Genomic DNA, 26523 nt, shown 5'->3' with positions numbered 1-26523 from the left:
CCCTATTATCAAAGAAATATTGGAGGGTATGGTAGGATGTCCCTATTTTCATCGGAAATATGTTGGAGGTTATGGAGTTATGTGACCCATGAGCCAAAGAGATAAGTAACTATACAACCTTGGGAAGACATCTGAAGGCAGCCATGTATAGAAAAGTTTTTTAAAAAATGTTTGAAGTTTTATTATGCTTTTGTATGTTGGAAGCCACCCAGAGTGGCTGGGGCAACCCAGTCAGATAGGCAGGGTATAAATAACAAAATTATAATTATTATGGAATAGGATGTCCCTGCTTTCATTGGAGAAATGTTGGAGGGTATGTAGACTTCTGTTTGCCTACTATGGATTAGGCAAGCCTTTGGTTTGTTTCAGTAGCGCTGTTTCATTCCTAAGTTTAACTAATACCTAATTAGTACATACTTTCATATTGCAGACCTTATGTTATTTAAATTACAGGTTGCTTTTTCCATCATTACTCCACCGCTTATTTCTTATTGTTGTGATTTCTTGAAGAATTTGTATGGAAACAATCCGCTTTGTGCCAGCTGTGGTACTAAGGTATAGGTATCAGAATTGCACTTAAAACAGAATATGTGAAAACTTCACAGTCAGAGGGAGAAAATCTGTATGTATGCAAAGTTAAGCACAAAAAAAACTATTTACAGAAACAAGTACTCTATTTATATTGCATTTCCAGTGGAAGAAAACAAGACAAACACTCAGTTCAGACTACACGGTTCCTGATTGGGAATATTTCGTTGGCTCAGGCACTGTCTCATCCCCTCTCAGACAGGGATCCCCCCCCTTCCCTTTCCCAGTTTGTGTAACCATAGTTTGCTGTGGCATTCAAATTGGGAAACTATAATGAGGACTAACCAAGATTGTTTCCAAACCATGCTTTGCAAACCACATTCAAACCATGGTTTCTAGTTTTATGCTTTAGAGGCAATTTATTCCTAGTGAGTGAAAACCAGAATTTTCCCAATTCACATTTCACAGCAAGCTATAATTGTACAAACCAGGAAGGGGAGGAGGGAATCCCTGTGCAAGGTGGAATCCAAACTAGGGCAGGAAAGTATAAATAACTTTGTGCATTTGTGGAAAACAAAATTGTATTGCAAATTTTCCAGTTCTTAAGGAGTAGGCTGCATAATAATGTTCATCTTGAAAATTTTTTAGCAGTGACACCCAGTTCTTGCACCACATAGTCTGTTTGTGGTGTTCAAAACCTTGGATTTACTTTTTCTTGCTATGCACATACTCCTAATAACAGCCAAGTAAGCATGCATAGATAGGCTTGTGGTGCAGGACTGCAACTTTACGCACTTGTACAAAGCTTTAAGTCCCACTGAACTGGATGGAACTTGCTTCTCAGGCATAAATATTGAGCTGAGGTATAATCAGTGCTTTTTTCTGGGGGGACACAGGGGTACGCATACCCCTAAACATTTTGTGAATCTTTGTACTCTCGTCCATTTACTGTATTTATTTTTCCCGATTTGAAATGGTGATTTTCTTGAATCAAAATGAGAGTACTCCTAAATTTATTTATTTATTTTTTTGAAAAAAGGGACTAGGTATAATCAAATAAGTTTCAGAACTGCGCTCCCTTGCATTCCTCTCCCACTACACCGCTGATTACTATACCTCCATACCTGGGAGAAAGGTCATAGCTCAGTTGAGCAGCGCCTGCTTTGCATACAGGTGCAATGCCCAGCATCTCCAGGTAGTCTGGAAATGTCTTCAGTCTTCCCCTAGAGAGATGCTGCCTGTCAGTGTGAGCTAGAGGGAGCCAATGGTCTGATTCCTTTTGGGCACTTTCTTATGTCCAGATAAAGGTAAAGGGACCCCTGACCATTAGGTCCAGTCGTGGCCGACTCTGGGGTTGCGGCACTAATCTCGCTTTATTGGAGGAGGGAGCCGGCGTACAGCTTCCGGATCATGTGGCCAGCATGACTAAACCGCTTCTGGTGAACCAGAGCAGCACACGGAAACGCTGTTTACCTTCCCGCCGGAGTGGTACCTATTTATCTACTTGCACTTTGACGTGCTTTTGAACTGCTAGGTTGGCAGGAGCAGGGACCGAGCAACGGGAGCTCACCCCATTGCGGGGATTCGAACCGCCTACCTTCTGATCGGCAAGCCCTAGACTCTGTGGTTTAACCCACAGCGCCACCTGTGTCCCGGCTTATGTCTAGATATGTCTCCTCTATTCCATTTAAATTAGCAATGCAAACCTCAAGGTATGTAGATAAAGTGCCATCTCTTGACACTTTTTGGACGCAGTTGAAAGTGTTAGTGGCCTCTGGCATGTGAGAGGATTTTGGAGGTCCAGCAGTGGCTTGTGAGAAGGAGGCTCAGTTGAAGAGGAGTTCAGCTGAGGGGCGTAGGTGAGGCTCCGGTGAGGGAGGCTGACAGTTTTGTGGGTGAAAGGATTTGGGTAAGCAAGGTGTAGTTTGGCAGCAGTCACATTGCTGGTGCCTTTCCTCATCACAACAAGCGCAGAGGAGTTTGGTGCAAAATGACGATGGTAGAGCCTTGTGCATGTACCCGGTGAGCAGCTTGGCCCAGTAAGCCATTTGAGCATGATAGCTCTGATTTAGACTGCAATGTTTTCTAGTTCCCTCCACCTCCTTGGAAACTGCTTTGTTTTGATTAAAATTGTGCTCACCCCCTAGAAGGATCCTTGGTTGTATTGGCAAGTGTCTGGAATATCTGAAACCCTGAAGAAAACAATCCCTTGCTGCAAGGCAGTTTGCCTCGATGTTACAAAAATGCAAGTGACATTTCAATTAATTTTCCTCTGAGCTGTGATGGCTAAGAAATGTAATCACCTCTTTCCAGCACAGTATCTCTACTCAGGGACCATCCATAAACTTTGCTGCACCTCTAGAAATGGGTAGCAGACCTTTGACAAATGTGCCGTTGTTTGAAATAGGAGGAAATGTTTTATTGGCAGAAGGACTTTAAAAGGCCTTTTAAAAAAGTATTGTGTGTTTCATGGACAGCCAGCTGTGTGTCTCTTACGGGGGGGGGGGGTAAAGATAATAAATGTGGGAATGTGGCAGGGATGTAGTGTGGGAATGGGGCGTTTTTATCTAACATATTTTTATCTACACCTGCTGTTAGGTTCAGTGGCTAGTGTGGATAAAGAACATCAGGGAAGAGCTCTAAAATGTTTGTTGGATCTGATCCCTAAAAGAATAGGTTGGTATGACGTAATGAAACTCTGGTGCTCTCTTCTTAGGACATTTGAGTGTCTTTCAGAATGGATAGGAACCATACAAAGTGCAAAGTACAAACTTGCTTTAGAGAAATAAATGCTGATTGTTAGTTTTTTTTCTCTCCTACCTTCAAATATATATATATATTTGTTTTAAATGTGAAAGCTCTATTTGTGACTTTCACTTCAATAACAAGGCTGCTATAAATAGAGCAAACATCAGACCTGATACCCAATACATTAGGTAAACATGTTGACACGAGTTCAGCATGTACTGTAACATAATTTCTAGGGGCTGCGTGGATAAAAGTGGAAAACTGAGTCAACTGGGGTGCTTTTTAATGTTTGGTTAGCACTGGTCATTGTGAAAGTTTACGAAGGCTCCAATCCTGTATCCACTTACCTGGGAGACAGCTCAAAAGAATCATAGAATCATAGAGTTGGAAGAGACCACAAGGGCCATCGAGTCCAACCCCCTGCCAAGCAGGAAACACAACCCCCTGCCAAGCAGGAAACTAGTGGGACTTTCTTCTGAGTAAACATGAATGAGATTGCACTGTTGCTTCCCAGCTGCTGGTATACAGTACAGTAGTATAATGCTGATAGAAGTCATTAGTAGCTATTTTCGAGAGGTGCACAGTACTTGCATTTAAATTGCTGCCTTTCTCAACAAAGCAGCAGTGACCAGGGGGTGTGTGCATTGAAGAACAACTATTTAAACTTGTAGGTACTGTTCTAGGTTGATTAAAGCAGCATATATATTAAAAATGCCCACTCCCAAGTTCCAGATGTATAATGCAGCTGTTTAGCTAAATAAAGACTCAAGAGGTTGTGTAGTGCATTGGTTAAGAGCATGAGCTCAGAGTAACTCTTTAAAATCTCAATTTAGGCATAAATCAGTGTGTAGCCTCAATCCTCTGCTGTTCTGTCTGTAATATGAGGCTCATAATACATTTCTTCCCTGCAGGTGATGGAGCTGGCTGAGATAAGAAATGTGACATGCTTTGAGTGCTTTTTCCACAATGCTTGGTATTACTAGTGATAACAAACATAATAATATGGAATAAGCAACTTTGCAGACTCCTAGCAAAGTCTCCACTCTGATGTGCTGATCCAGAAACTGCATATGTTGCAAACATGGATATCATTTGAAATGAACCAGACTTTTAGTGTGGCAGCACCTACAGTTTCAAACTCCCTGCTTATTGGTATCAGGCAGGTGCCTTCACTATAATCTTTTGGCGCCTGCTAAAAACATTTTTGTTTAGACAAGCCTACCCAGATATGTAGAATGCTGTTGTGTGTTTTATTCTTAGTTTATTGCTGATTTTTTTGAATATTTTAAGTAGTTGCTTTTAGCTATTTTTACTGATAAGTTTATTGTTTTAGTCTCTTCGTAAACCAATTTGAGGGTTTTTTTCTACAATCAAGTGGTGTATACATTTTATGAGAATAAATAAATGCTGTATAGTGCCTGATGGTGGGGTCCCTCATACAAAACTTTCAAGCCAACTTGCATGATGCAAATTGGAGTCCAATAACATCTGCCGGGGTGGAGGGGCATAGAGGGCAAATGTTACCCCTCTCTGCTGTAAACTAATATGGATTACCTTTTCTGTCTTCCCTTGACATTAGTCCCTGATGGAGTCTGGGCTGGGAACTTCAGGCTTTCATTTTCTCAACCAGTTTTTGGATGTGGGGGCTTATTGCTTGGAAAATTCCCACCCATGTACCTATTCATTCCTGATGCTAATAGATGCGCCCAAAGGGAGGGGTGAAAGCCTACCCACTCTATACTACCCATCACAGTAAAAAAATTTATTCCAGTAGAACCGGACTGTCCTTGAAACCTACTTGAATTTTTAAAATAAAATATTGTCAGAGGAGGGAAGACTGGGCTCAGTGGGCTTATTACTGACATTCGTCAAATCGAAATATGGCAAAATATTGCTAATTGTTGATGTGCGGGCGTGTTATTTAATATGACACAGATGGTGCATTTACTTCCTCTGTTGCGTTAGCCAAATGGAGCATGCTGTGATCAGATCTCTCTTTCAAAAACACATCCATCCGTTCATGCTGTTGCCAGCCGTCTTTTACTGTATGAACCACCAGAGAGCAGGTTCAAGTTTCACTTGAAAGGCTGGTAACAGAAGCCCATCCTGGAGGTACATCTGGCCACAGCCTTGTTCTGCCTGCCCCTTCTTCCAAAGGTCTCACAATGCTCCAGCGTTGAGAAATAACACACTCCAGGGTTCACAACTCTCGGTGGACAAACAGGCATAGTGAAAGGGTAACACAGCTCCAGGATCTCGCCCCCCCCCCCGTACCAATGTCATGAACTGGTTAAACACAGAGGAGTGGTGGGAGGAACCGGCTGGGGAACCCCTAGAGGATCGGACCCTCCAAATGTCCCTATTTTCCAGGGACATCCCTGATTTAGAGAAGCCATCCCGGTTTCTGATTTGATCCCAGAATGTCCCACTTTTCCTTAGGATGTCCCTATTTTCATTGAAGAAATGTTGGAAGGTACAGAATTATCCAACTTCTGAGCTGTCTGAAGGCAATCCTGTATAGGGAAGGTTTTTTAATTGTTTAATGTTGTTGTTGTTGTTATGTGTTGGAAGCTGTCCAGAGTGGCTGGGGCAATCCAGTAAGATGTGTGAGGTATAAATAGAAAAATTATCATTATGGAATGGGACGTCCCTATTTTCATTGGAGAAATGTTGGAGGGTATGAAGGATGATGGCTCAGAGAGAGAAGACTTGGGGAGAGCAGCTGAAGGGCTTAGTGAGCTAGGAGAGTCTGTGGCAGAGAGAAGACCAGAATCAGAGGCAGAAGCTGAAGCAGGAGAGGCCAGATGCAAAGTGGCAGAGATGAGTCTGGCCGGTGAAGAAACCAGGGAGTCTTCCCCACCCCATTGGTCTCCCAGAACCAGGAGAGGCATGAAGAGGGTGGAGGAGAAGTTAGCTTCACGCAGGCACAGTCTCAGATTACGAAGCTGGAGGGACGACCCTGGAGAGGACATAGTTTAGGCAGCTGTAAGGCGGTGGGTACCTTCAGTCTCAGCAACTGCTTCATGGGGGCAAGACCTGCCAGAGATGAATGTTGCACTCATTAGGCCTGGCACTCCTGTGCAGCTCCTGTTTTTGTTAATAAAGAGTTATCGCCAACTGGCTTGGGGTAATTTACTGCTGACTTGCTCCTGACAACCAATGATGTCATCTGCTGAAGAGCCAGGATAACAGATGGATTATCTCTCCTCTGGCAAGTGAATAGGGTCATAATTAAGCGTTGATGTTTGTGTCAGATTGACATGGAGCAGCCTTTGCCAATTTGAAGGGTACCAGTTTGGCAAAGGGCTGGCACAGAAGCAGTCAGGTAATAAGGGAAATGATCAAGTAGGGGCAGGAGCCCTTCTTCTTTTTCTTTGATGGAGTTCTTGCTTCACACCAGCAGCCTAACTGGCAATATTTCTGCGTGAGATAGTTTGCATTTCTAATAAAAAACTAAATGTTGCAATTAAGCTGGCTGAGGATCTTTTGTTAAAGCTCAGTGTGTTTTACAAGTTGAATTTATTCTATAAACATCTATTCTGTGGCTGCTAATCGATCCTAATAAATAGGATATTAGGTTACATGCAGCTGCTGCTGTGTGTATTTGTGTATGTATTGATCAACAGATTTCTTCCCTGCCTCCACCGGACAAAGGTCAGTCAGCATTCACTAAGCAGCCCAGTCCTCATTGGGCAGCCTTCCTTTATTTTTTGCAGAAGGAGGTACACCACACAGACATTCTGTAAATCATGGCACTCCCCTGAACCTGCTGATACCTCTCTCCCACTCTTAGGACTACGTAAGAATCCGCTCAGCGAATGGGCTTGCTATTAGTACATGGGGTTATTTTATATTTTTTAGCCTGTCCTTCCTCTAGCAAGCTCAAGGTGGAGTGCATGGTATGCAATTCTCTCCCCCACTCCCTCGTTCTCACAACAAGCCAGGTTAAGATAGAGAAGAGTCTGGATTTTATATCCCGCTTTATCACTACCCGAAGGAGTCTCAAAGCGGCTAAAATTCTCCTTTCCCTTCCTCCCCCACAACAAACACTCTGTGAGGTGAGTGGGGCTGAGAGCCTTCGGAGAAGTGTGACCAGCCCAAGGTCACCCAGCAGCTGCATGTGGAGGAGTGGAGACACGAACCCGGTTCCCCAGATTACAAGTCTACCGCTCTTAACCACTACACCACACTGGCTCTAAACAGTGAGAGAAAGAGAGGTGAGAAACAGTGACTGCCCCAAAGTCATCCGTTAAGCTTTGTGCCTTTGCAAATACTTGTACCTGCTTTATGTACTCAAAGTATATGCTCTCCCCTTGAACTGTGGCCCCCTCACCAACTGAGTGGTGTTTTGCCTTTTTAAAATTGTAAGAGGCATGTCCCTAGCATTGAGCTCCCTTTCCTGTAGCCTGAGTACCACTGAGGTCAGCCTCATTTAATTGAATCATGTCTACCACACACACGTAACTCTCATTCACACACAACTTTTTCACAAGATGCTGCAGGCAGTGGGGAAATGGTGGGTGCTGTGGAATTGGACCTCCTGACAGATTTCCTTGGTGCATTCTTGCAAGATTATCAGTTTTGAAATCCTCCCACAGCACTTCTGTGTAGACTGTTCCCACCTGCCTTTTTAAAACCCTCCATTCTCTGCTCCAGGAATTTGGAAGACTTACAGGGCTAGGGATCACAAGTCGTTCCTTGTTGAACTACAGTGGAACCTCAAGTTGTGGACATAATCCATCCCAGAGGCACGTCCGCAACTCGAAGTGTTTGCATCCAGAAGCACCGCGTCTGCACACACACACGGCGCGATTTAGTGCTTCTGCGCATGTGTGAAGCTCGATTTAGCGCTTCTGCGCATGCACGAGCGGTGAAACCTGGAAGTAACCGTTCCGATACTTCCGGGTTGCTGCAGGGTGCAACTTGAAAAACGTAACCTGAAGCGGCATGAGGTATGACTGTACTGCTCTCGTTCCCCTTGACCATTGGCCATACTGGAGCTGATGGGGATCCAGCAGGATCTGGAGGGACACAGGTAGGCTACCTGAATGTCCCTATACATATGTCCCTATACAAACCTGCCTAGGTGCTAAGGTCCTCAGGTGAGCACCTTCTCTCAGTCCCATCACATCAGTAGCACAATTGTTGGTGACACGAAACTGAGCCTTTTCTGTGGCTGCTCTCAATTTGTGGCATTCCTTCTAAAGTGAGGTTAGGTTGGCTCCTCCTTTGTTTTCTTTCCACTGGCTAAGACCTTTCTCTTCAGACAGACTTTTGAAAGCTAAGGTGCAGAGGATGCTGATCACTGGGCTGCTGTCAGGGCAAACTGGATTTTAATTGCTGGTGTCTTAATGTATTTTAGCTAGTTTGTTTTTAATACTTTGTATTCTATAACGATGTTTTCAAATAATAATAATAATAATAATAATAATAATTTTATTTATACCCCCGCCCTCCCCAGCTCAGGGCGGCTAACACCAAATATGAATTACAATAAAAGTAATAGAAAACAAATAAACAAACAAAAACAAACAAACAAACAAACAAACAAACAGTTAATTAAAATATGGCTTAAAATACAGCTTAAAATACAGCCTGATTTTAGTAGAATCCCATAAATCAAGACCATAAAGGGAGGAAACATCAGATATTCACCCGAGCCAGCTATCCATGCTGGTCCTATGTGGACCAGCAAAAAGGCCAAGGGAAAATTTATATACCAAATCCAATATAAGGGGTCAGAGTGAGTCTAAGCCGAAGGCCAGGCAGAACAGCTTCTTCTTGCAGGCCCTGTGGAAAGATTGCAAATGTTGGAAACCAGTTTGAGTCCCAACTTGGAAAAGGCGAGCTATAAATACATTTAATAATAATAATAAAATGATGGTGAAAGCGCTGCTCTAGGGTTAGGCACTTCCTCTAGGGCTCCGCAAATTCGGAGAACTGAGGTGTACAAACGGAGCATTCTCTCGCATATCTTCTGACCTTAGCTGTTCTAGGCAAAGTGAGGATGGCAGCCCCATTGCTTTGGCAGGCCCTTCCTTTGCTGGTCAGGGAGTCCTGGCAGTTGCCCAACCTTGCCAGTCTTGTAAGGTGCACTTCAAACCGTTTCCCCCCCCCCCCCAGCCAGAACTCTCCAGAACTCAGTTCTGGCTCCTCTTGGGTGGGTGCCATCGTAAGAGAACAAAGGAGGTGTTCAAGGTGAGTTCCAGCACTGTTTTTCCTAGTACAATAGCACTGGCTTGCCTGATACCTTCCGTGTTTCAGGTTCCCCTGAGAATGACCTCATCAACTTGAGCTAGCCTCCTGCTGGCTTCCCATGGTCCTGCTGTTCCGATTCCTCAGCCCCAGTCTCATTCTGGGTGCCCAGAAAACCCACTGTGGGGCCATTCATCTGCAGTAGCTATTCTCAGAGGATGCCAGGGTTCACATCTTACCACAGAAAACTCAACATGATTTTCCAAAGAAAGATCTGGAGCACATTCTTTATACCCCCAAGATGCATGTTCTGCGTTACATCTGTCTTAATCCTTAATTCAAGCTGGCATAACCTCTGCCTGGCTCATTAGCATCGGTTGCAGTTGGCTGCCCTCTCTGTCTGGCTTTGTCCCTTTGCCAGGGTCAGATTCTCAGGCAAGACTCGCTTGCACTTCAGGAAGACTTCTTTGGCAAAGGGTGGAGGTTAGAAATATAGTCTGAACCATTCTCCAGTTATAAATAACATACATACCAGTTGTGATGGGAAAAGAACATCATTCTCCAGTCAAGCTTAATTGAACACTCTGCAAATTCGCTGGGTTGTGGCTTGTACTTTTTTCACAGGAAGACAGTAGGCGTTGCCATTCCAGTTCAAAAAGCCTTAGTTTGGCCCTTCCAAAGCTGGCGCCCGCCAGATGTAGTTGGACTTGCATAATCCCAAGGGTCAATAAGTATGATGGGGGTTGCAGTTCAGCAACGTTTGAATGGCACCACATTTGGGGAGGCAGTCTTAATTGTTTGATTGTATGGGCTTTAGTTAATTCATCAGTTAGTGAAACAGTTGTTCTGAAGGGCAGTTTCCTTGTTTTTAGATGATCTACGTGCATCTTAGAAGAGCCATCTGTCCTATATGACAGGAAACAAAGACTCCCTCTTAAGATGGTTCCTGCCATCTGGTTTTTATAAGAAACTTGTTGAAGAGCAGGGTGGGAATCAAACATGGCAGTCATCTGAACCTCTTGGTTACCTTCCTGCTCCTTAATTCCTCCTGTGGGGTCCTGGTCAGCAAACTTCTGGCTCATTGTTGATAGTATGAACAGGGATGCCTTTGTTATCGTCTTCTCCCTCCATGATCCCTAGCTTGGTAATTTCATCCTGGGGCTGCCTCCCCCCTCCCCAATTTATGCATAATATTCTGCTGTTTAGCCCCTGAATGGGCTCAAATGACAACAACAACAACAACATAGTTTTGATGAAATGAAATAATTGCTTTGTTTAGCTTTAGCAAGAAATTGGCAATTGGTCCGCTAGAGCAGGGTTAGGCAACCTAAGGCCCATGGGCCACAAGCGGCCCACGGGGGTCATTTAACCAGCCCATGAGCCACCCCCAAACCGAGCCGCCCACTTGGCGAGTCCCCACGTGCAGCGCTAAACCGGCGCAGTGTGGCACAGGGACTCGCTTCTGCACAGACGCAGACACCAGAAATCATGTCTGCACAAACGCCAGAAATCACGGCTGCACGCACTCATGCGCACGTGCGATCCGGCCCACAGAGGGATCTCCGCTGGAGTGAACTGGCCCAGGTGAGGTAAACCTTGCCGACCCCTGCCCTAGAGCCTATTCCAGGAAAAGGTTATATTCAAGGCCTATTGCAATGAGATTGAAGTGGTTATGGCTGCCTTCCTTAACCCCCAGTTATCTATGGGGGACTCACTTCTGAGGAGACATATGTAGGCTTTTAAGTCTCGATGACTTCAGTGGGATTTGTTTGTGACTAGCATTTGCTGGATCCCATCTTTTGCCCTTAAACCCTTTGTGCCTTTTGAGCAGTGTGACTTAGCCTTGGGAGGGGGCGGAAAGAATAGATCACGGCATTCTGATTGAATTCTTGATGCTTCTTGTGTTCCCCGGTATAAGGCAATCGTGGAAGGTTACCCATTATTTGCAGCTGATAAGCAAGACACCGGCATAGCAGCAGTCTTCTGCATTGATTTTTCAAGGGCCTTGAGTCTGGAATTCAAACATGTTTAGCTATGTCTCCTAGTTGCATCTTTTAAAAGGGAAGATGTTACCCATTAAAATGGGTTCCTATAGTAACAGCAAAGGGATGTCGTCACAGATGTTTGCGTATACTTTTCCCCACGTAAAGTCTCTGTCTTAGTCTATATTCTTCTGAAAGTTTCAAGCCTTTCACCAGGAAAGGTACAGTTAGATCAGGGGTCAGCGAACTTTTTTAGGAGGGGGCCGATTCACTGCCCCTCAGATCTTGTGGCAGGCCAGACTGCACACACACACACACACACACACACACACACACACACACACAGCAGAGGGGGGCTTCTCTCTCTCCTCCAGCCCCTCCCCTCCTCCTGCTTTCCTACTCCTCCACTGCTCTGCCTCTGGTTGAGAGCCGGTGGCGGTGGCGGCGCCTCTCCTTTCCGGTCCAGCTTTCCTGGGCACCAGGCATGGGGCCAGTAGATGCGCCAAGCTCCAGCCAAAGCCCTGTGGTGTGCCCATTACAATTTCCATGGATGGAGAGGCTGGTGGGTGGATTGCGAGTCTGGGCTGCACCTCAGCACGCAGGTGGCGAGGCTTCGGATTGCCTGGCACCAATCAAAGCCCAGCTTCCTTCCTCCGTTGGGCGGGGAGAAGCCAGGAGGAGGGAGGGAACAGGGACGAGGTGCTGCTGCAGTATGTGTGTGAGGGAGGAAGGGAGGGAGAAAAATGGTGCCCCCAAAATTTTTTTAAAAAAATTATGTTGCAGCCCGAACGATAACGCTGATCCAAGCGGCAATTCTAGGACTTTCCACGGGCCGGATCCAGAGGGCAGTTGGGCCTGATCCGGCCTACGGGCCTTAGTTTGCCGACCCATGAGTTAGATGTTAAAGGTCCCTAAAACCTAACACACACACACACACACACACACACCAGGTCTGTTGAGCTATTCAGTGAAAATAGCTCAACAGCTAATTTCAGTCAGTAGTAAAGTAAGATATAAAATGTGATGAAATAAAGCAATATCTCTAAGATACATTGGGGTAAGAAAACTACAGTTTCAACTATTTATACTTTGTATTGCCCTTCCTCTTCTTAGTGTTTATTAGGAATCTTTATTAGGGATGTCAGAGACCTGCTGGATTAGGCCATAAGTGCATCTAGCCCAGCATTTTGTTATCAGATTGGCCAACCAGATGCCTTTGGAAAACCCTTAAGCAGAACCTGAGTGCAATAGTACTCTCCCTCTTATTGCATTGATCTGCATCATTACCCTCTGAGGAATCATGGTGATATTGTTTGCTTGTTCATTCATTCGTGTACAACCTCTTGCACTGGTTTCATAGAGATGTTGAGACAAAGAAAAGTCCCCCAGCATCAACCATGGGAATCAGCCTTTCAGGGGCAAATGACCAGGGAATGGCAGAATGAAAGGGAATGTCTTTGGAAGATGTTTTGGCTGGCTGGAATCTTCAACAGGAGCATTCCACACGGTGAATTAATTTGCTTATTGGTGAAATTACTCTTGGGAAAGTGTATGCAGGATTGGTTAAAAGCAATCTACACTTAACTGTCGTAATCTTGTTGATGTCTTCATTAGAGTTTATGAATTTGTAGTTGTTTTAGTCTGTATTTTCATTTCCTTTGCTTTTTGTATTTGGGTGCCTTTTGAGACTAAAAGGCAGGATACAAACAGGAATGTGTACATTGAGAATTCCACTCAAATTACAGAAGGGCAAGGTCCAGTAGAACCTTTTCCTGTGTAAAATAGGAATGAAATGCGTGTGATTTTCATTCATTTTTCTGGGAATGAAATGACAGGCTCTCTTCCCCATGGGTGCTACATTCATATCTATGTGTTCTTCTGTGCCTGGGAACTTTTAGAAATTAGAAGTGATCCTTATTCCTTACTTAAAACAAAAAGCATAATACTGCCACAAACCGTACACAACATCTTTTCTCAAATTACTTTTCTAATTAGAGAAGGCCATTTGAAAAACAGCCTTTCACGGTTGATAGAATAATAATAGGAAAAGGTGAGTTGGCATTGCTGTTTGTTGTGCCTCCTGATCAGCAAGGTCAAAAGCGACTGCTGCTGATTCAAGAAAGAAAGAAAGAAAGAAAGAAAGAAAGAGAAAATGTCTGCTTTTTATTATTATTCATCTACAGGCTAGGCATGGGGGATCATTCAGATATGTAGTTTTATATCAGGAGTCCGAGGTGGCATAAGTCCAGGAAGTTATTTCCGATCATCTGAACCAGTCCTGCTGGCTTTCTGAAAGGGAATCGCCTTACTCCCTATGTAGGTTTGGACATATTGAGACTTCACCCACTTCTGGGTTAAAGGGAGCGCCTTAGTTCTAGCCCAGCCAAGATGGTTCCTTAGATTTTTGTGTGTACCATCTATTAGCTGTTAAGCAACAGCATCTGAGGCTGGGTCAGCACCAAGTTGGGCTGGGCCTTGACACATCCCCACACTCCTAATCTGAACTCCTTGAGAGCAGCATCTTCCCTTTGTGGCAGGTGAGTACAGTAGCAGCAGCAAAAAAAAGTGGGGCTAGCCAACAACTGGTCCTTGGCACTTTAATCCCCACACAAGCCTCTGGGCCTCCAATGTAACATTGCTCTGGGGAAACACTAAGTTGGGAGCTCTAGAGGCATTTTGAAGATTTTAAAGTGGTGGACACCAGTTACCCAGACAAGAAAAACTGGAGCTGTTTGGATGCAGCCAACTTTTTGGGTGATGGCGCGGTTGGTGGAGGCCTCCTCTGAAGTCCTGAATGATCAACAACTATCCACTCTCAAGCCCTGATCTGAGGACACCCCAGACCATAGCAATTGCTACCACTGTGAGTCCAGCAGTTGCAGGTGATTCCAGCATTACTCTTTCTGTTCCCCTTCTGCTATAGGTAGGACTTTGCCCATATGTTTGTTTGGGGGCTGAGAAGGCACCGTGAAGCAGATCATCCTTCACCAACCTGGTACTCGCCAATGGCATTCTGGCTGCGGCCAATGAGAGTTGTAGTCAAATAATATCTGGAGAGTACCAGGTTGGCAAAGGATGGTGCAGATGCTAATGATGGGAGAGACTGAGCTCAGTGGTAGGTGAAGCACACAAACGATTCCACGTTCATCCCCTGCCCTCACTAGTTATGAAAAGAATCAAATGGCACTTTACATTTAGTGGAACGTCCTGCCAAATATTTTTGGATGAGATGTGCGTGTTTCCTTGGCAGGCCCCATCTTAGGAAAGGAATTCCCTTCAATGTGTGAAAGGCAGGGGAATCTTCATCTAAGATTGTGCCAGTCATCGTGGTTTAATTAAATGTGTTAATTTTGGTTTTTAAAAAAACCTGCTGCCTGATGAATCAGAACACCTTTTTGATCCATCAGAGCATTTTAATGGATTAATCTAACCAAATAATCGACTAATAGTATAGTCCTGTACAAGCCACTTTCAAGACTTGTGGTGTTTATTGGGGCTTACTCCCAAGTAAGTGTGGTTCCCTCCGTGTGAGAAGTGAGGTTTCAGAGAACCAGGCAAAGGGCCTTCTCAGTAGTCATGCCTGCCATGTGGAACGCCCTCCCATCAGATGTCAAGGAAATAAACTATCTGACTTTTAGAAGGCATCTGAAGGCGGCCCCGTATAGGGAAGTTTTTTATGTTTGATCTTTTACTGTGTTTGATGTTTTAAGTTGTTGGAAGTCTCCCAGACTGACTGGGACAACCCAATGAAATGGGTGGCATATAATTTATCATCATTATTATTATTTTCTCAGTCCTATAATACAGACTTAGTTGAGAGTGAGCCACATCTAACTTAGTGAGGCTGTTTTCTGTGTAAACATGTATACATTTGCTCGATAAATCTTTGCAGTTCTCCCCATCAGTTCATGTCTGTACTCCAGAACTCATAATTGCCCAGGTTTCTCTGAACAGTGATTTATGCAAAGGTGGTTGTGGTGGCAGCGAACAATTCACAAATTATCTGAACGTTAGGCACTTAATTTTCCTGACCTCTTTGCGTCAGGTAATTTTAGACTCTTGATTTAATGGTGTCACAGACTCTAGATTGTGATGCTTATTACTTTGCTTGCTTCAAAATGTGGCAAGACAGGCCTCCTGCTTCTTTCGCTGAGTGGGACTGTTGACTTCAGCCCCCAAAGGCCTGCCCTGGCAATACCATTGTGAGTTGTTTTTTAAAAAACTAGCTGCTGAGCAGAGACCATGCAAACTAGGTTACCATAAGGAGTAAATGGCTACTAATATATTCCACAACCCTGGAAGAGAAGCTAACTAACTCAACAGGGGGTGGGAAATTGCTTGTTGGAAATAGTGATGAGACCCTTGGGCTTATTTCGGTGATTATCACGCTGTGTCAAAAAAAAGAAAAAAGAACAACCCACCAGCAAGAAAGTGTATCTGTTTTCTTCTTCTCCTACAAATTCTATTTTTAATGCATACTATTCTGTGTTTATTTTAAACACACTGGATTTTGGAAACTTTTATGAAACAAACCAGATTTTGCAAGTAGGTGTCCAAAGAACTGTCGTAAGCTCCAGAAATGTTTAAAGATAGGTTTTCGCAAGCTACAGTGAAAAATACTGCAAAGCTAGGAGTACAAGGGAGGGGGGAAGACCTTGCAAAAGTGTTGTTATGCTGTGAAAGGTCAAGGTTGGCATCAGTGTAAATAACAGAGTGAGAGGGGTAGTGGGGCAGAGAGAAACCTCTGCTAATTATCTGTAATTAATATGTTGGGTTTATAAACCTTTCAGACAAATTGTTTAAATGCATTTTTCAGTACAGGCATGCTGCATGTGTTCCAAAACTGTACTTTAGAGCTCGAGAGGCTTTGTTGCTCGCACCCTCCCTCATGCCAAATTCTCCCTTCTAGGGAAAATTTCAGTGTTTAGATATTTGGGGCCACACACAGCTGCAGCCAGGCTTCTCACTGGCGTATTCCAATCCCTGATCTTCTCATTTGGAAGGATCTGTTCCACTTGTTTGTTGCAATGTGCAAACCTTGAGCTGGGGCAACTTAGTGACTAAAAGACTTGGGCTACCATGCAGGTGGCACTGTGGTCTAAACCACTGAGCATCTTTGGCTTGCCAGTCGGAAGGTCGGTGGTTCGAATCCCCATGATAGAGTGAGCTCCTGTTGTTCGGCCCCAGCTTCTGCCAACCTAGCAGTTCGAAAGCATGCCAGTGCAAGTAGACAAATAGGTACCGCTGCAGCGGGAAGGTAAACGGTGTTTCCGTGCACTCTGGTTTCCATCATGGTGTTCCGTTGCGCCAGAAGTGGTTTAGTCATGCTGGCCACATGTCCCGGAAAGTTGTGGACAAACGCTGGCTCCCTCAGCCTGAAAGCGAGATGAGCGCCGCAGCCCCATAGTTGCCTTTGACTGGGCTTAACCTTCCAGAGGTCCTTTACCTTTACCTAAAGTGCTATAAACCACTTTAAACAGCCACGGCTTCCCCCAAAGAATTCTGAGAGCTGTGGTTGTTGTTTGGTAAAGGCGCTCAATTTCCCAGTGTTCCCTGTGAAGAGAAAATGGTTGTTAAACCGGACTGGGAATTGTAGCTCAGGGAGGGAACAACTCCTAACACCTCTCAGCACACTGACTACAACTCCCAGAATTATTTGGGGGAAGCTGTGACTTTCTAAAGTGGTATCCTAGCTCTTTAAATGTATGGTTTGGATGTGGCCTAACAGAACAGTGCTGGAAGGGACCAGGATATGGCAGGAGGGGTAGGGTTCCATTGCAGTGGAGGCCCCTGCTGTCCCACGAACAGCACAAGTTTTTTTTTTTTTTTTAAATCATATTTATTAGAGTTTCCAATAATATAGAAATATAACAGAAAAGAAAAGATAGAATATATTTAGAGCCTTACTTTCGTTATCTTCTTTCTAGGACTCCCTCCTCCCCCTCCCGACTATATTCCCCTTTCATTAATTTGATTCCACAAGCTCTCACTCCCAATTTAAAGCTTAATATGTTTAACCCATTAACCAATTTAAATTATACAATCTTACCATCATCCCTCATCATTAACAGAAAAAGAAAAAAGATTTTTCCCCAAGATCTACCCCAATTTCCTTCCACGAATTCCCTTTTTTTAAACATGTCAAATCAAAATACCATGATATACAAAAATTATATAAAGAAATAGAAGATAAAAAATATAAGAAGATTCAAAAAGATGGTTACATAGCCTTTGGATTCCAAAACTCCCCCCTCCCTTCCCCGGTTTGAATTCCCCATGTCCATCAGTCTATATGTTGTCAGCCTGGAGGTCTCAAGTCCATGGCCAGATTTTTTCCCATTCCACCTTGCCGGTTTTCTTTTAATTTATTTATTTAATGATGTTTAACTTCAAAAATCCAGTCTAATAGAGGCCTTTAATTTCCTTGGTCTTTGCTGCTCCTCCCATTGTTCTTTCCGTGTTGTAGTTAGTCCTTTCTTCTTTTTATTCCTTACTTTCTCAGGTTTCTTGTCTTGTTCAGCTGCTAAAACGTTCTTATTCCGAAATCTGGTATCTCTACAGAGGTTTGTTGTTCAGGAACAAAAACTTACGTCCAGTCCCTTCCTTTCTTCAATAGAAAATTCTATTGTCTCCTTTTAATGTAAACACCTCTGTAGACAAAATACTATTTCAGTTTTGCTGCTTTCCCAGAAGATAAGTCCTGTGCGAATCTCAGAGTAATTTTCCACATACGACCACTTGTAATGTCCCGAAACCCCTCTAGGGGGATTGTAGTAACTTTATATCCTCTACTCCAAAAGTCAAATTGTTGTTCCTTTTTTTCCGACAGTTTATATCCATATTGTGTCAAATTGTAACAGAATTAGCCAGCAAAGTCCTTGTAACAAAGTCCTCTTTATATTCTCCAGCTTTGACAGCTACTTTGACAGCTGTCAAAGTCTCCGTCTCTCTTCGCCAGGCTCTACGAATCGCCCCGGTTCCCAGGGGGGGTTGCATTTTCCCTCTCACCCTCCACTCTTCTCCTCCAGCACAGTTCTTGTAATTTCCCATCGTGGAATTAATGATTTTTATCAGCAATAAACTTCTCTTTCGATCTTGGTTACCCAGTCCTTGTTTTAGAATGTTTACAATCGGGGGGGGGGGGGGACTGACTTCCTTTTTAGATCACCCCCGCTCGTGCCGAATCCGAAAAAAATTTCTTTTTTTCTCCTTTTGTACCCGGTTTCCCAATTACTCACGGGTTGTTGTTGATAGTCCGAATTTCCAATGGAAGAAGTCAGCGCTCTCCATCGAATGGCATGCGGCTGCGCTCGGCAGGGGAAGCAGTGGACTCAAAGCACCACGCCACTCCCCGGCACCCGATCCGAAGCCTTTAAAAAGGCTCCTTCACGAGTCAGGAGGGCGCTAGCGGTGCCAGCCGAGTCCCCATGTCCACGGGCTCCGTGCCCGTGGTTTTTAAGGGTCCCCGCGTCGCCGACGCGGTAGGACCCAGCCCCTGCCGAGCAGACTCCCTCCGGAGCTCGGAGGGAGTCCGCCATTCGGCGATGGCGCCAACCCGGAAGTCCCCAACAGCACAAGTTGTTGACAGGCTACCGCTGGTTGTGTTTAAGCCTGTGGTAGCTGGCATAAGGCTCTGGAATTAAGAAGGGGAACCCCTCTCTCCCCTGCCCCTTCCATCCCGACCAGTTCAAGCAGTGGGGCTGCATACGTGGCACTGGATCCATTTCTCTATTCAGTTGGACTTGCTTCCCATGCTATGAACCACCATGTCTCTGGTTGAAACCTCATCTCTGCTGTGAAATATGCAGTATCTGCTATGACCATATGCAGTATAAAATAGAGCCCACTGGATCACACCCCAAGGCTTGTTTAGCTGAGTGTGGACTGGTTGGCTGCAGAGGAATGGTAGGAGGAATCAGTTGGCGAACCCCTAAAGCAGAGGTTTTCAGCCTTTTGAGTCCACTCCATTGTGGAGTGTTCCCTCAGACTCATCTCCTCTCTCCTTGGGAGTCCTCTGAGCAACTGCTTCTGCCACCCCTGGTCTCTGAGCTTCCCCCCAGCCCCAAAGGCCCCCCTGGCCCCTCTTCACATTTCCCCACAGGGGCCTGGGAAGCACCCCTGGCCAGCCCCAGAGAACCCATTTGCCTGGGTTGCTGCAACAAACAGCAGCCAGGGCTGCTGCAACAAACAGCTGTACAAGCCTTTGGGAGGCAGAGATGCAAGAGGGCATCAGATGAGGGAGGAAGGAAGGACATTGCCTGTGGCACCCCTGATCATCATTCAACGCACCCCAGTGCCACAAGACACTGGTTGAAAAACACTTCCCTACAGGAAGAAGGCTCAGAGCCAGAGGACTGGTGGTGGGATGATGAGTGGTCAGAGGGAGAAGACTGGGAGGAGTAGGAGTAGGAAGCTGAAGAGATAACAAGGCTTAGTGAGTGGTGGTGGGGAATTTGTGTCAGAATTGAGTCTGGCTGGTGAAGAGTCATGGGTGTTTCCCCTTCCTGCTGTGATGAGCTCCCCTCCTCCCTGGTCTCACAGAACCAGGTGAGGCATGAAGAGGGTAGAGAAAAAGTTAGCTTCATGCAGGCACAGAGTCTGATTGCTTGGGGAAAACCCTGGTGAGGGAGGGAATTAAGCAGCTGTGGGGAGGTAGGGATCTTCACTCTTAGCAACTGCTTCATAGGGGCAAGACCTGCCAGAGATGAGTCGCTGTGCTCATCAGGCCAGACACTCCTGTGCAGGTCCTTTCACCTTTTGCTAATAAAGAGTTAACTTCAACGTGTTCAGTGTGATTTACTGCTAGCTTGTTCCTATCACTGAGCATCCTGTGTCTGTAGAGGTCAACTGGAGGCTTTTTGGAATGCTCACAAAAGAGACATGGGGCCAATAACCTTCTCCCACTGTTCTCCCCCAATTTCTGACCTGGGGAACCATTCCGGCTAGTAGCCACTGATAATCTTATTGCCTATGAATTAACCTCCCGTTCCCCATCCAAACAAGCAAGGCAAACTATCACATACCAACGCACTTGAGAAGCACATGGATCAGGATCAGTGAGGGGTGTGTCCTGTGGAGGAGGCATGGCCAAGGCAAGGGTGTGGCCTAGTAAGAGTCCTGGGAGCAAGACTGAGATGCCTGGAGGGCTTCATTTGCCCTAGGCCTTCATTACCTTGCTTGTGGATTAAATAGCTATCTCCCAGCATTTTTAAAACCTTAATTAAACAACAACAGCAAATCCTTTGGGAGAATGCTAACACATCTCCTATTGCACAGGTTCAGGTGTTTCCAAGTCCCCTTGACTATCCCTGTGTTTAACAGTCTATTGTTGGTCCTCCTCTCTTGGAGGCTCTTTGACTAAGAAATGAGGCTCCCCTTTGAAACTCCTAAGCATCGGCCACTAAACATATTATAGAAAATAAAAGCTTGGGAGACAAATGAAGAGAATGCGGAGCATGATGCCTCATTAAAATTCTTTCTGCTGTTATGGAACAATTTGCATACAGATGATTGGCATAAGCCTAGAGGGCAGACAGGATCATTCCTGTCAATGAATAGCATGTACTGACCGTGGTGCATGTTTTTGGAGCTCTTAAAATAGCAATCAATAACCCTCAGCTGATGTTAGCAGAGATTAATGGGCACCTCTCCAGATACAGATGGAAATCTCATTGTCCACATGTTTTGTTTTTTAACATGTTCTTTAAAAAGTAAGGACGCAAGAAGATCATGACACGTCAGTTGAGTTTCGTTCCCAAAACTGCCAGGAGGTTACCCAACCCTTTGTAATACGTAATCTGCTGCTCCTGCATGGAGGAACAGTTCCTCTGCATGTAATCACTTGCTGATGACATCGCTGTCTACATTTTGAAAGCAAATTCCAAAGCATATTCACAACATGGCATTTAAAAACCTCTCCTGCACGCATCCTCAAATCAGTATGTACATAGCAAGAACGTAACCCCGAAAATGCATATCTTATCTCTTTCACAAAACTGCACATGCCGACACTTAAGAGAATTTCAGATGGAATTTCTTTTAGGCAGGGGGGTTTATGATTAATGGTTGGCTGGGCATGTTAGCTGCTTGCAAGGGAGAGCCTCTGGGCATCTTGAATGGAGCAGCTCACGTACAGCTCTCGCTCCTTTATGAAACAGGACCTTGGCAGCAATCCTATATGAGCTTTTACTTGAGAGTAAGTCACAATGAAGGGACGTGGGTGGTGCTATGGTCTAAACCACTGAGCCTAGGGCTTGCCAATTGGAAGGTTGGTGGTTCGAATCCCCGCGACGGGATGAGCTTCCGTTGCTCGGTCCCTGCTGCTGCCAACCTAGCAGTTCGAAAGCACGTCAAAGTGCAAGTAGAAAAATAGGTACCGCTATGGTGGGAAGGTAAATGGCATTTCCATTCGCTGCTCTGGTTCACCAGAAGTGGCTTAGTCATGCTGGCCACATGACCCGGACGCTGTACGCCAGCTCCCTCAGCCAGTAAAGCGAGATGAGTGCCGCAACCCCAGAGTCGGCCACGACTGGACCTAATTGTCAGGGGTCCCTTTACCTTTAAGTCACATTGAACTCTGGAATTTGCTTCCAAATAGCATGATTAGGATTGTGCTGTGCATAGTATAAGACCTACATATACACTGTATGATAAGTGTGAGAGTGAGAAAGAGAAAGGGAGAGAGAGATTGAGACTTATCAGTCCCCAACCATTGTGCATGTATTCCTTTTAGTTTAACTTCCTGTTTAGCATCTCAAGGTGTTTTCTCAACCAGATGTCACTCAGCCCTCAAGCTTTTTGTGTGATTAAGCAGCTGGTTTCCCTTTCTGAAAGCAGTGGGGAGGGAGGGAGGGAGGGAGAGAGGGAGGCTGCAAGATATCAGAAGGAAAGAGAGTGAAGAATTATGTTCTCAGGCAGTCCTTGCATCGAAAAGGAAGGGGTCATAATGCTCTGTGCTCTTCCATTTACCCTGGCACCTCTGGAAGCGAAGCTTCCCTGGCTACTTACTGGTGCTCCAGTGGCTCATCTTCATATTTTCCTTCTGCCGCCCATCAACAGTTTTAGCATGTGGCTGACCTTTAAACCTGTTATTATAGGATTGCGAGAGAAAAGCGATCAAGAGGCTCTTTCAGCTGCCTTGCTTCCCATGTGACCTAGATGGAGAATAGATTCAAAATACAGTTCCTCCTCCCCCGGCAATGCAAGGCAGAAGAGAAAAGCACTGTCACTTCCAAACAGTGCTGGCACAAAGGCAGGGAGGAATAAAGCCGAGAAGAGCTCCAGTAGTTTAGGACTCCTCTCAAAGAGGCCGGATTTTTGTTGCAAGGAGTAATGCTTTTGAGAAAGCTCCTGTTCTTGAAGCATGCCTGCTCTTCAGAGGGAATACCTGGGGCAGGAGGAGCGGTGTGAGGACAACTGAAGTTTCACTGCTAGGAGCACCTGGGATTTTACTTGCAAGATGAGTATTATTATGAAGCCAAGATCCCGATCTACCAGCTCATTAAGAACTGCAGATGCAACTTGGTAATGTGGCTGTTTTTACCCCCTGCTTTGCTGACACTGCCTGCCTGTCTATATTTGTGCTAATATATTGTGTACATGCTGATTCCACAGATTGGGGTGCAAGGGTATGTCCAATCCAGAGATCACCTTTGTTTCTGTTCTACCTTGTTTAGCATGGGGGTGTATGGCAATTTAGCTTTCTTGAACAGAGTGAGAACTTCTGCTGCCTTATTATTATGGACAACTTTTCTGAGTTGGCCTTCTGAAGGGAGACTCAAGGTAGTAGCTTCTATTGCTTGTTGGGTTTCTGTTTTGCTTTTCTGGTGACAACTTTCCCCTTATTTTTCTTGCATTCAATAAGTCAAGTGATGACAGATCATAGGAAGTATGGGAAAACACAGACTAAGATCTTGTGATGAGAGATTTTATCTTGTGTACTTTCCCTTAGAAAAAAAATTAAAGGGGAAAATGCCAGCATGTTCCTCTTGTCTCTTAACCCCCCCTGCCCCACAAAGAGGCATGAACCAGGACAACAACCAGTGCATTTTAAAATATTATTTTTAGAGCTGGTGTAGCAGAATGGCTAACACAATTGCCCTGTGCCTGTTTGCTCAGAAGCAAGTCCTATTGTCTTCAATGGGGGTTACTCCTAGGTATGCATGCATAGGATTGCAACCTGAGACTGAGCTATGGGTCAGGAAGTCTGCCGCTCATTTGAATCTCACCTATGCCCATAGACTTCCTTGGTAGCCTTAAGGAAGTCACTATCTCCTAGACTTGTTCTGCCCACTTCCTGCATGTGGAGGATAATAAAACTGAATTGCCTGAAAAGGTTGTTGTAAGGATTATAACTAGATAATGCACCAGATGCACTTGAAAATGCTATGCATTTTTTTTAGTCAGTATTCTTTTTCTTAAACATTGCTATCCTAGCTTTATTTACTTGAGAACAAGTCCCAGTGATCAAAAGTAGTGTTTTCCTCTGAGTAAAACCTGCAAAGGATCATACTGTACTCTCCATTTCCTAAGCAGTTGCCAAAGTTGTAGCCTCTTCTATATGATGGATCTATAAATTATAAGGCTTTTCAAGATGTCTGGCCAGGAAAGGGCAGCTTCACTGATACCTATGCCCTCTGGGCACATCCTAGATGTTTATTTCTAGATGTCCTGACATTCTATCATTTTTGCTTATGTCATCTCTGTGCACATAGAGAAGCACTAAGATACGTGATTTGTTCTACCTCCAGCTCCAATTTGACATGACACTTCTTGCAAAATGTAGGTTTTTGCTGCAGTCGTTGGACATTCGTTATGGATATTCCTGATTGTTGACTTAGCCTTCTTAGCAGAGTCTTCACATGTTTTACCTGGGGGGGGGGGGCATAGCTATTTGATGTCATCACAATAGCCCCAGCAACATTATTGCAAGTTATAATGAGATATATGACAGTGGTTTGTGTTTGTTTTTTTAATAAAAATAATAGTAGTAGTATTAGTAGGTCCATAGTAATTTTAATAAAACCAATAACAGTATGAGATTATGGTAAACCATTAATCAAACTTCATTCTTCTTCCATGACGTTGTGAAGAAGTGTTGAATTTTCTCAAGCTACGTCAGGCACATAATATACTGCATTGCATAGTTGGTAATTTCATGGAAACTGTTGCCAGCTTTCCAGCGTAAAAGCACAAAAGGCAGTGCTTTGAGAAACATTGCAGCCAGACCTTATTCAGGCAAAACCTCAGCTGACGTCACAGATACTTTCTGCTGGGCGGACCAGCACTCTGTAACTGTGAAGTTTGTCAGGTTTTATTTTTTTAAAAAACCACTACACCACAGTTCTTCTCTCCTTTTGTAATGTTCATTTTCTTTCTATAGCCCTTTATTGTTTTCCAGCAGCCAGATAATATTCCACAGTTCTTTTGTTTTACTTATTTGCTCAGTTTAACTGTAACTGATAAGCCTGCAGCTATTTTGCAGAAAAGCTTTAAGTGTGGCACGTCCGTCCAAAGTATTTCATCTAGTACCAAGTGGTAGATGGAAGTGAGAAAAAAAAGTTGCCACCTGCAGCAAAGAGTTCCCAGTTCCCCTCTAGTATAATCCTGCCCCTGTAATTGTAGAATTGTAGAGTTGGAAGGGACCCCAAGGGCTATCTAGTCCAACCCCCTGACAGCCACGCCTGGGTGGGCTCAAACCACCGACCTTCTGGTTAACAGCCAGATGCACTGACCCAATAGCACCACAGAGAACACAGTGCAATGTGAAAAAAATGAATATTTTGTTAAGTGAGAATGTAGACAAATTTCTTTTCCTAATACAGTATTTCAGTGAATTGTTTATCAGAATAAGTTCCTTATTGCAATTTCCATTGACTCACAAGTGTATCTTCCCCTCATTAGTGTAACCAGTGTAAAAATTTCAGCATGGCTTCCTTCCTTCCTTCCAGTGTGGTGTAGTGGTTACGAGCGGTGGACTCCTAATCTGGTGAACCGGGTTCGTGTCTCTGCTCCTCCACATGCAGCTGCTGGGTGACCTTGGGCCAGTCACACTTCTTTGAAGTCTCTCAGCCCCACTCACCTCACAGAGTGTTTGTTGTGGGGGAGGAAGGGAAAGGAGAATGTTAGCCGCTTTGAGACTCCTTTGGGTAGTGATAAAGCGGGATATCAAATCCAAACTCCTCCTCCTCCTCCTCCTCCTCCTCCTCCTCCTCCTCCTCCTCTTCTTCTTCTTCTTCTTCTTCTTCTTCTTCTTCTCCTTCCTTCCTTCCTTCCTTCCCCAGCTTTGATCTTCTAGTCTCTTAGGATACCACGGCATCCATTTGCCTGTCTCTGTGGCCTTATTCTTTGCAGAACATTGCAATTATCCAGGCTGTTTGTCTTGAGTTGTGAATTGTGGGACCCAGAATGCCGATTGTGAATGGTGGGTTAATGTGCACCGAGGTGTAAAATGCATGATCATCAGCCCTGTGTTTTTGGACCATTCCACCAAGACTGTGGCCATGATGCTTGAATACTCTCACGTGTGAAATAAACTTCTCCCCGTATTCAAAACTAGAAAGTGCAGAAGACATTGAGGCAGAACATTCTCCCTAACATGGTAGCTTGATACAGTTTTCAGACCAGCGTTTGCACATGATCTGAAAGATCCTCATTCATAAAAAGAGGTGCAAATGCAGAAGTCCTCTGGTAGGGCAAGGGATGTGTATCTGTGGTACAGTTCGTGCTTTGCATGAGAGAGGTTCAAAAGCCCTTCTCCGGCATCTACAGGTAGGGCTAGGAATGTCTTCTGAATCTCTAGAGCATGGATAGGCAAACTAAGGCCCGGGGGCAGGATCTGGCCCAATCACCTTCTAAATCCGGCCCGCAGATGGTCCGGAAATCAGTGTGTTTTTACATGAGTAGAATTGTCCCTTTATTTAAAATGCATCTCTGGATTATTTGTGTGGCATGCCTGGTGTTTTTGCATGAGTAAAAGGTGTGCTTTTAGTTTAAAATGCATCTCTGGGTTATTTGTGGGGCATAAGAATTAGTTCATTTCCCCTAAAAAATATAGTCCGGCCCCCCACAA

The 26523-nt window shown here is 44.7% G+C and overlaps 1 protein-coding gene across 9 annotated transcripts in view; it reads left to right on the top strand.

Annotated features, from left to right (window-relative positions):
- The window catches only part of PDE4D (phosphodiesterase 4D), a 622159-nt gene that overhangs the window by 451328 nt on the left and 144308 nt on the right, over positions 1–26523 (top strand). The window contains exon 1 of one of the 9 annotated variants that reach the window (XM_080972598.1): positions 22401–22976. The exons of the other annotated variants lie outside the window; for them this stretch is intronic. Within the exon in view, the coding sequence (XP_080828724.1) occupies positions 22912–22976 (65 nt within the window). The 5' untranslated portion in view covers positions 22401–22911. Of the gene's footprint in view, positions 1–22400; positions 22977–26523 lie in introns of those variants that run through there. 9 annotated transcript variants of the gene reach the window in all.

Source organism: Podarcis pityusensis, assembly GCF_964106645.2.
Source record: "Podarcis pityusensis genome assembly, chromosome: 11".
NCBI classification, from domain to species: domain Eukaryota; kingdom Metazoa; phylum Chordata; class Lepidosauria; order Squamata; family Lacertidae; genus Podarcis; species Podarcis pityusensis.
The sequence above is the reverse complement of the archived record's forward strand: the minus strand, read 5'-3'. Positions and strand labels throughout refer to the sequence as shown.